We start from the raw sequence: 11,205 nt of genomic DNA on the forward strand, positions 1-11,205 counted from the left end.
GTCATATTCTTCATGCAATTTGTTTGAGCTGTGCCCTCTACTGTACAGACGTGAATTTACATTTCCTTCAGCCTGAGGCGTATTCATTTCACTTTTCTTATGAAAGGGCTTTTATGTTTGTAAAAGAAGAACTTTTTTATAATAAAAACAAACAAGCAAGCCCTGCCCAGATTTAAAAAGTAACTCAAAAGTAACGTAACACATTACTTTCCATAAAAAGTAATGCGTTACCTTTGCGCTCGTGCAGCTGCTGCGATGAGTATAAACCAGGCTATACACTCGAAGCACTCGCACTGAACACGCCTCTCTTTACGTGATCAGTGAAATCTGACTCCTGCTATAATGTGCTGCGGCTCTGCAGCGCACTGGATGGAGCAGAGCAGACGCTTTGGAGCAGCGCAGACCATACACTCGCACAAATGCGACTACATCACATTTGAACTCGCACATTGTCAAAAAACTGTCGCAGTCTAGAGCCCTTAATGGCTTATTCTGCATGACCATATTTTAGACTCCTTAATCCGACCCAATACCTAAACTTAACTACCTTATGAAGTATTAATAAGTAGCAAATTAGGAGCTTATTGAGGCAAAAGTTGTAGTCATTAGTTAGATCATTGGTCTCAAACTGAGTTTAGCTCCAACCAGCTCCAAATCCCACCTGCTTGGAAGTTTCTAGTGATCTTGAAGAGCTTGATTAGCTGCATCAGGTGTGTTTGATTAGGGTTGGAGCTAAACTGTGCAGAGCTGTGGCCCTCCAGGAATTGAGTTTGAGACCAAGGAGTTAGATCAGTGGTTCCCAACCCTGGTCCTGGAGGCACCCCAACACTGCATGTTTTGCATGTCTCCTTAATCAAACACACCTGATTCAGGTCATCAGCTCATTAGTAGAGACTCCAAGACCTGAAATTGGTGTGTCAGAGAAAGGAGACATGCAAAATGTGCAGTGTTGGGGTGCCTCCAGGACCAGGGTTGGGAACCACTGAGTTAGATAATAGTGAGAATTGGACCTAAAAACAAAGTGGGACCAATTCTTTATTATGAAAAATTAAGTCTATATTGTTTGTTTCAGGTGGGACTTCTTTTCTAGTGGCTGTTGCTGGCATCTGGTCCATGTAAACAGTGTTTTTCTAACTGCTGTGAGTAAATCTCACCTCAGCTTTGACGATCCTGTCCACTATAGTCTCCACGGTCTCGTGTCGATAACACTTCATAACGCCCTCAAAGTACTGTGAGCGATGCAGCAGCGCCTGAGTCACGGTGATGTCCAGATTATTGTAGGTCTTCTCAGCAGCCAGGTTCTACACACACCCACAACACTAATGAAAATGGAGCCACACTATAGCAACTTTCACAGACAGCCAAATACACACTACACAACTAAGCATCTCGATAACTCAGTTTATATCTCAATATAACTGGTCATTTACAATGAATCAATAATATAATCAATAATAAATGAATAAACAAACTGTTGGTTTGAAGATGGTGCCTTTCACATTTAATGTTCTGTCACTTTTGTACTAACGGGCCTTATTAATGACAACAATGAATTTTGCTGTAAAATCATTTGTATATAAATTGATACATTTAATTAAACGGATACAAATGGATTTGAAGGGACATATGAATTACGAACTGTTTACAAGTGTTTCATGAATAAGGTCCAACAACTACCATTCAAAAGTTTGGGTTCAGTAAGATTTTTTTTTTTTTAAATAAAATTAATATTTTTATTCCAAAAAAATATGGACATTAAAGACATGCTATGTTACTATGTTACAAAAGATTTGCATTTCAAATAAAGGCTGTTCTTTTGAACTTTCCATTCATCAAAGAATCCTGATGAAAATGTATCATGGTTTCCACAAAAATATCGAGCAGCACAACCGTTTTCAACATTGATAATAATAATAGAGCAGCAAATCAGCATATTAGAATGATTTCTGAAGGATCGTGTGACACTGAAGACTGGAGTAATGGTGCTGAAAATTCAGCTTTGCATCACAAGAATAAACTACATTTTAAAATAGAAAACAGTTATTTTAGATTGTAATAATATTTCACAGCATTACTGTTATTACTGTAGTTTTGATCAAATAAATGCAGCCTTGGTGAGCAGAAGATTTAAAAAAAATTTTTTTTTAACTATCTTACTGACCCTAAACTCTTGAAGAGTACTGTATTTGTGTACAAATTTCTCCTAGAAAACTCTCAGTCATAAGACACAAGCACTCAAAGTGCAAAATCTGATGAAATATTTTAGAATAGAGAACTAGAACAAATATGCACTGTAGAAATATCCATGACTTCAATTTCCTTTACAAATGTGTGGTAAAACGCTTTAGCAGTTATTTGTCAACTTTAAGTAGTATAACTTACAATGACATCAAATTTGGAGTAAATGTCCACAACCTTTCCTTTGGGAGGAAAAATATGAAAAGCAAATATGAGAAATTTGTCATGTACCACGAATTGTTTCTAAAAAGGGCTTGACAGAAGAATAATTCAAGTATATGAACTGACAGGAAAGTTAGCAATACGTGTCGTTACCTGTAACATCCACCACCGGCAGGGCAGACACTCTCCTCTCCACAAACATGCCCAGTGCTTTAATAATGGGTGTATCTGGGTGAATGAAAGCGATGTTGCAGTATGTGCCAATGCCCAGCTCCTCCAGAGTCTGCCTCATGAAGGCTGGTTTAGGCATCTCGCACACCTACAAGACCATAAACCATCAGCATAACTCAGGATGATTATTACACTTCTGTAACCTTTTACTAGTTTGATTTGTTGACAACAACTAAATAAGTATGACAACTGTATGCATAGAATGATCAGTAAGCTAAAAGGAAGTAATATACTCACAAAGAGCTGCAGAAACTTGAGGATCCTCTTGTGTGTGAGGATATACAGAGCGTTTCCTGTGACTGGATCGATCACTGGCAAACGATGGATCTTATTTTTGATGAGTGAGTATACAGCATCAAATATACTAGGGAAAAAACAGCAAAGAGTTACAAGAAACCAAACATTTTTAAAAAACGCTCTGCTTAGCAGATAATGTCACAAAAGTGATCTTGGTCGAGTCATCTGAAATAATTGCTGAATTTGTTTCAAGATAAATTTGGATCCAAAAAGTGGATAAAGCACCATGTAATGAAGAGGATAAACACGATCTGCAAAAATACGTCCAAATGTCTCACCTTGCATCTGGAGATATGTTGACTAAGGGTTTAAAAGTTTCTTGCAAGTACAGTTCTGTTGGTATAAGCAGAAATCAAAACTAAACTAAAAGTTCTGTAATTATTTACTCACCCTCATGTCTTTCACATTTTCACATTTTCTCCATAAAGGACATGGGTGTGCGTGAATATACACATTTTGGGTGTACAAAAATGAGTTCAGTGAATAATTGAAAATATATATAAAGGCAACTGAGTGTTAGCAGTGGTAATGTGAAAATGCTGAAAATATTTACCTCTCCAAGTCTCAATTTTATGCTCCTCCAGCTCGTATATTTGCACCTAACACAAAATATGACTTAAAATTTTAAAATGGACAAATGTGACCCTGGACCACAAAACCAGTCATAAGGGTCATGTATTTTTACAATATATACAATATATATATTGTAATATATATTACAATAATATATGATATATATATATGTAATATATATATTATATAATATATACAAATATACCCCAGCGACTTAAGACTGGTTTTGTGCTCCAGGGTCACAAATATCCTTCCTCTTAGGTGAACATTCATTTAATTACATGCAATGTCTTCAACAAGCTGAGGAGAAATACCATGGCAAAACACTTTTTTTTTTTTTTAAAGAATTTTTGCACTTTTGAAGCCATTTGAAGGTAGGCCTAATTTCTGGTCAAACCCCCACGAACCAGCACGGAGCAAAATGACACTGACCAGCAAAACAGGCAATATTTGAGTTTCTGTGATGTCTGAAACCTTACCAGTGGTGATTTGTAGTATCTGTGCAGTATGATGATGAAGTCTGTGATGGTTAACATTCCTAGTGAGAAAACATATCATTAGAGGAAAACCATGCTGACTCATATCTGGGCTCACAGAGAAACTGTGCCTGCAGATTTGGCAGAATATGCATCCAATGTCCTTTACGTATTTGCTGTGTTTATTCCAAAAAATGGACAGTTTAATCATGATTTCAGTTACCAACAAGTACTCCAAGCTCATTTAATGCTTTCTTGTAAAGCATCAGCATATTCCATCTATGCCTGCTTATAAATATCTACAATTCAAAACAATCTGGACAGGAAGTAGGCAGCAATGAATTTCAACCAATATGGTACATGTTATTGTTAGCTGCTAACCTAAGCATGTCCAATTATGTTACAGGTGAACAAATAATGACCTGAAGCAATGCTTTTATTTGATTACTGATTAAGTTTTTTTTAACAATAATTTCAAGACAGGCAGTTAAATGGACTTGCAGGATTAAATGAGTTAAACATTTTCTGTCTACCTGACCAAAAAAAACCCAACTCCAGTGAAAAGAATGACAGAAATGCGTGTGTGTGTGTGTGTGAGAGTGTGTGTGCACGTGCATGTGTCAATGCTCACCCACAAAGCTTTGGTTTTTGGTTTCCCACAATGGCGCAGCTCGAACTCCATTAGCAACCAAGGCAAAGAAAGCTTTCTTAACCTAACAGAGAACAAAGGATTCGCATAACAATACTTTTCTTTTGGGTGCCTTTAAAAACACTTCTGGAGGAACTGGTGGTGTGAGCCAAAAATCACAGGAGACACAATGAGCTGGGTGCAAAAAAAAATGTCCACACCTGCCAATGACAAATGAACTGGGAAATTTGGCCTTAAACAATTCTTACCAGCCATAAAGTTGTATTTTGTATTGATTAAAACAAGTTTAGTCCTTATAGCAATGCAATTAATAAGCGGTTTCTCTGCATTGCAACAAACAGCACAATTATCAGTTGTGACGTCTGCAGCAACATACTGTACAAAATGATTGAAATATTGAAAACCGAAAAGTTATTATTTTTTTTCTCCTCTGCATTTAAAACTTTCTTTTAAAGGTTTAATGCAAAGAGTATGCCATATATTAAGCATCCTAGATAAACTTGAGGTAGATGACAAAGATGTTAGAAGATGTCTGTGTTGCTAAAACTTTCTTCAGTAGGTTCTGGTTTATTTGAAATGCCCATGTGACTTACATCAGCAAGGGGTTCATTCTTCATTTGACTTAAATGATGTGATTTCTATCGGCCAACTGGAACATAACCGTTTTATTTACTCACTAATGCTATTATTTACTCATATTCGGTACATTTTGGACTAGTGCTGTCAAATGATTAATCGCATTCAAAAAAAGTTTTTGTTTACATAATATATGTGTGTGTGCTGTGTATATTTATTGGAGAAGAAATCACTCGAATCATTAGCATTAGAATCATTAGTTGCCTATCTCTAACACTTAAAAATGTGACAAATATGTTTTGCATAAATCTTTAAAATTAATTCAATTTTTAATACAATATACAATGCAATTATGTTATGAATTAAACCCGTTATACTCATAAAACCATACAAAAATACTACATACAGCAAACCTTTATTTAAGAACAGGCTGAAAATTTAAATTTAGTCATAGCCCATAAACTTGCAAAGAGCATATGAAATAAAATAAGCAAGCAATGCAAAACATAAATATAACCATTTACCTTCATTATCAAGTTCAAGTTTTTCCAGCATGCCTTCAGCAAGTACGCAGCTCTAAAACACAAAGACAGGGGCTGATGAATTCACCAACAAGCACTTACTTCAAGTTAGACCCTATTAGATCCAATGGAGTGGTAGCGTCCATTTTTAAAATCTGCTTATCTTCAAACAAGCAGGCTGGTCACCACATAGAAAGCAGAGTGATCTTAAACTTGTAATGTTCTCCAGGCAGAGCTTTCACTAAAGGATTCATTACGCGCAGTAGTGAAATATTAATAGACGGACACCCCCGCAAAGGTAACAGTGGAACATCCCATTTGGTCTGTTTCACGTCTGTTTTCTGAGCGCAGGAAAACGACGCGCAGGTACAGCAGGTAGAGTAACCTACTTCATTTGGAGCGTATAATGTCAACACTGAGTCTGAAGCATAGGTCTGAAGGGATAACTTGGCTCTAGTTATAGCTCTGCCGCTCTCTGCTGGACGACGACGACGAAACGAAAGCGAAATGCGAATTGACTGATCATGCATAAATTACCCGCCGCGGCTTTGTCTCGAAACCTAGCGAGCCGCCTACATAGTCAGCATTTTAAACACCATGAGCCAGTATACATGGATCACAGTTTAAGCCGCAGAAAATAAGGTACTTTCTATTTTAAGGTATTTAATCAAACCAGCGAATCTTCCAAAATTCCTACGTAAGCCTGGCTGTTCCCGCCACAAAAACTAATAAATAAATAGCGTACTCAAACTAACGTTAGGGTGGTTTCATCAAAAACGGACACTTAAAAATCTCTTATGACAAGTGTATTTCATTTGTCTACTGGTAATATCCAACAGTGTGTTTGATAGGTGGAAATTATATTTCAAACATTATCTTTTAAATAAAATAGCTGACTTATTTGTCTTGCTAAGGTAATTTCATACATCGCTAGCATTTTATATAACCTAAATACTGTTAAATCTATCATTGTAGTAGTGTAGTGCCTTTGGTAAACAAGTACACTAACTTTTGATCAATCTCTTTTAGGTGGAAATTGCAAATAACACCACAACTGGCCTGGGGGTGTCATAATTGGTTTAAAAATAAAATCATTGTGTATAAATAATTTACAATATATAAAATAGTTGCTGTGTATTCACAGCTTGTTTAGGTTATAGATTTTAGAATGTAAATGTAATATTTGATAGATCAGCACATCTTAAGATTACAATTGGGTCTGCAGCAGGTGTAAACAGTATAATGCACACATAAAATGCACCTGAAAAGTAGGAAAAATAAAATCAAGTAATTGATTTATATATATATATTAATGTTTGTGTCATGATCTCATACTGTAGTTATTAGGACTATATATCCCTCAGCTGCAACATTAGGCTATGCATAGCTGTAAAATGTCAACTTTCCATAATAAATACTTTGCAGTGGACTTCCATAAAACACTGTCCAGCACATACTGTACTGTACAAGAAAAAGCATTTGCTCAACAATTTGTTGTCATTGAAAGACTTCAAACCATAGACTGTATAAAAACATGGACGTAGTGTCCGTGACGTCACCCGTAGATTTCCGAAGAGCGTTTTTGAAGCTCAAAAGTGGGCGGAGGCGGCCGTCGCCATCTTGGCAGCGCATCACCGCGCGTCACTCCCGGATAATCGAAAATGGGCAAAGAGGCGGGAGCAGGTTGCTGAAGCCACGCCCACCTAGCTGGACGGTGGTGACAGCAGCGGCAATCCACCTGGCTTCACGAGAGCGAGGGGGAGGTTGCCGCTTGCTTCAAACTGTATGTTAGGTGTAGAAAATGAGCAAGCACTTTTGTCTTTTAATAAATATGCCATCGGTCGATTGAAGGTGCCACTAGAGCTGTAAATATGACTTTGCTTCACAATGGGACAAGAGTATACTATAGTAAATCCCAGAAAGCACATGTGAAGTCGTTCACTCACCTGGCGTGAGGTAGAGTAAAAGGTGTACGAGGCGATAGGGGGTTTGGTGGTGGAGGGGCTCAGGCTGAAGCGCTGGCCTGTGTCAGGGGGAGATGAGAGAGAGCGGGAGCGTCGTTCCTCCACCCGCTCCACAGGACTGGGGGTCTCCATAGGGAAGACCGGTGGAATGGGACTCTGTGTCGGGGTGGTGGGGGGAGTGGAAAGCCCAGAGCCTGTGAGACACATCAGTACAGAAGACAATGAAGTACTGAATATGGAAAGTGGATTTAGTTCAATAGAATCATAATTCTGAAAATCTAAATTTGTTGCATCATAGGAACGATTGACAGAAAAAAAAGACAAAATAGAGATATCTATTCTATCTTATTTATCTTCTGTTAGCTTTCCTACCTCAGTGAGAGATGCTAAATTCTACCAGGACTGGTCAAATAATCGTGGCACAGCAGAAAACAGCTGCATTGACAAACAACTGACTGTCAATCAAGACATTAATAATAAGAGTATAGTGTACTTCTGAATAAATTAGCAGGGAAGCATGTTCCTCTGCTCTGTCACAAAAAACAAAAAAACATAAATCACAAGACCCTGACTTTAAAAATGAAAAATAGAGATTTTAATTCTTCACACTTACCAGTTTTTTTTTTCTTCAAATACCAAATGTAATTTTTACAATGTTTATAAAAGAAGTCTCTTATGCTCACCAATGCTCACAAAAAGTAAAAACAGTAATATTAAAGTAAAATTATACAGTAAACAGTTATATGGTGAAATATTATGCAATTTAAAATTTATTCTTAAATTATTCTTTATATTTTATAAAGAATATATGTGACCCTGGAGCACAAAACCAGTCTTAAGTCGCTGGGGTATATTTGTAGCAATAGCCAAAAATACATTGTATGGGTCAAAATTATTGATTTTTCTTTTATGCCAAAAATCATTAGGATATTAAGTAAATATCATGTTCCATGAAGATATTTTGTAAATTTCCTACTGTAAATATATCAAAACTTCATTTTTGATTAGTAATATGCATTGCTAAGAACTTCATTTGGACAACTTTAAAGGCGATTTTCTCAATATTTAGATTTTTTTTGCACCCTCAGATTCCAGATTTTCAAATAGTTGTATCTCGGCCAAATATCATAACAATCTATCCTATCATAACAAACCATACATCAACGGAAAGCTTATTTATTCAGCTTTGAGATGGTTTATAAATCTTAATTTCAAAAAATTGACCCTTATCACATATGTATACTTTATATATGTTCCATTTTGTAATTTATGTGATGCAAACTGCAAAGCTGAATTTTCAGCAGCCATTACTGCAGTCTTTAGTGCCATTCTTAAGAAATCATTCTAATACGCTGATTTAATATTGATATATAGTAAAAGTAAAAGAATATAATGATAAAGAAAGAAATAGTAAAATAATAGTATTTATTTGAAATAGAAATCTTGTGTAACACTAGACAAGTCTTTACTGTCACATTTGATCAATTTAATATGTCCTTGTTGAATAAAAGTATTAAAATCTTACTGACCCAGCACTTTTGAATGTTAGTGTATAATGGAAAAAAGCCAAAATTGTGGTTGCAGCACTTCAAAGCACAAGAGTGAAGCTTATCCTTCTATAAAAGCAAATTCAAAACAAAGTAAAATTATTCAGTACAAACATGTTCATTATTTGGGCTTTAAAGTCGTTCTTTTTGAAGTAGGAATACTGTTCCATCTACCAACGTCATTCTCATGAGTGGAATTCGCTGCATGCCAACAGTCCTGTTCCGGTAACGTTGCAGCATCATGCAGAAGTTACAGGGTTTATTGATTTTTTTTTTAGTTCCAAGGGGAAAGTGTCTTAATGTAAGTGCAAGCCTAAATTATTTTCCGTCCAAAAATTATGCATGTGGTTAACAGAGCTTAACTAGTATTTAATGCAGAGCATTCCTTTGATTCAGTTTTACTGTAGAGTTAATCACTCCAGTTTAGAGCTGGATTCATCAGAGATACCACAGCAAACAGGTGTGTCTCATATGACAGCCCTCACATAACCCCTCATGTACTGCATGACACAACATAAGGACTGATATATTACTGTACCAGCCTCCACTAATACTGCCACAGCATGATCAAAAGCACATATGCTCTGAGAAATCTTTAAATCTGAAGCATGATTAGAATTTCAGTACATTCATTCAGCAGAGGGTTGAAGCAGCTAGACATATTCAGGTCAGGGCTTTACTCATGTATCTCTGCTATCAAGGCATTTAGCTATAGCATATCACTATGCTTGATCTACAGATGTTTCACAATTGAAACCTTCTTGGATTGACAAATGTGTATGGCATGGTTTGGGCTGTGTGCAACACTGGAAAGTGATTCAGAAGATGGCAATCCATTATTAGGTTATGAGACCATATCTTTTCATTTATTGTTGTAATCAATTAGTTTTCTTTAGAGATTAGCCCTGGCAAGCCTCCTTTTTCTCTGGGAAGGGAAATGTCCATTTGAGGCTGGCATCAATTCGAGGCGGTGTCCCACTAGCAAATTTTCAGCTGTTCATCATTCATTAACTTCATTTACATAGTCATTCAAGAATCAGATTGAGGCAGTGCGCACAGTCACACCTCTCGGAGGGTGGGCATTAACAGCCACAGCTGGGTGTTGATGGCCCTGTCGACACACCAAAAACATCCAACTTGCCTTGATATTATCGTTCATTCAGTGGGACAGACTCTCGTGGTCTTGGCAGCCAGTGACCAATAAGTGGACAGAGGTCAGAGTAAGTCATGCAATTTGTTACCGCTCTTCCGGGCTTAATTATTGAGTGTGATGCACACATTGACATACTGACTTCCGTAGGAGGTTTGACACTAAAATTTAATTATAAAGGGACAGTTCACCCAATAATATAAATTTTATTATCATTTACGTACCCTTGTGTTATTCCAAACCTTCCATGGAACACAACAGAAGATACTGTATTTCGAAAAATGTCCCAAGGGTATTTCAGACTTGAAATAATTAACTCTAGCATTGCGCATCCTCGCATTATATATGTGCGATTAATCGAAATCGAATCGAAATCGCGATTTGAGACGTTGCGATTTCCTAATCGCAAAGCCTGCGATATGGACGCGATATTACTCTGTTCCAGAGCATATGCATGACTGCCAGCCTTGAGTTGCAGTCTTAGGAACCAATAGAGTGAGCGCACCTCCGTTCTCCCCAATCAGCACTGCTCTAGCCAACTGCGTAAACACCCACCATTAAAAAAAAAAATGGAAAGCGGGACAGGAGAGAGACAGAGTGGGATTATGGCGTCTACTGGGTCAGATCGATAGTTAGGCAAATTAAAACTAAAGAAAACCGTATGCAACTTAAGCTTCGAAATGACAGACAACGAACAAAAAAGGTTTCCAAGAGCTGCGTCACAGCGCATATCAAAAGCTCCCGTATCGGTTCTGTTTTCAGTACTGGAGAATAAAAGATACATTCTTAGATGTTTTTGTTAGTACATGAACGTTATCTTA

General features: G+C 37.0%; 1 protein-coding gene across 1 annotated transcript in view; it reads right to left on the reverse strand.

Moving 5' to 3' along the window:
- The window catches only part of LOC107727488 (5'-AMP-activated protein kinase subunit gamma-2-like), a 48,123-nt gene that overhangs the window by 6,217 nt on the left and 30,701 nt on the right, over window positions 1-11,205 (reverse strand). Inside the window, exons 4-14 of the mRNA XM_016537361.1 lie at window positions 7,670-7,881; window positions 5,727-5,778; window positions 4,793-4,800; window positions 4,609-4,690; window positions 3,981-4,039; window positions 3,482-3,527; window positions 3,207-3,261; window positions 2,869-2,995; window positions 2,554-2,719; window positions 2,383-2,420; window positions 1,155-1,301 (exon numbers count right to left, since the gene is read on the reverse strand). Of these exons, the coding sequence (XP_016392847.1) occupies window positions 1,155-1,301; window positions 2,383-2,420; window positions 2,554-2,719; window positions 2,869-2,995; window positions 3,207-3,261; window positions 3,482-3,527; window positions 3,981-4,039; window positions 4,609-4,690; window positions 4,793-4,800; window positions 5,727-5,778; window positions 7,670-7,881 (992 nt within the window). The remainder of the gene's footprint in view (window positions 1-1,154; window positions 1,302-2,382; window positions 2,421-2,553; window positions 2,720-2,868; window positions 2,996-3,206; window positions 3,262-3,481; window positions 3,528-3,980; window positions 4,040-4,608; window positions 4,691-4,792; window positions 4,801-5,726; window positions 5,779-7,669; window positions 7,882-11,205) is intronic.

This window comes from Sinocyclocheilus rhinocerous, unplaced genomic scaffold (assembly GCF_001515625.1).
Source record: "Sinocyclocheilus rhinocerous isolate Xijiao unplaced genomic scaffold, SAMN03320098_v1.1 scaffold306, whole genome shotgun sequence".
Classification (NCBI taxonomy): domain Eukaryota; kingdom Metazoa; phylum Chordata; class Actinopteri; order Cypriniformes; family Cyprinidae; genus Sinocyclocheilus; species Sinocyclocheilus rhinocerous.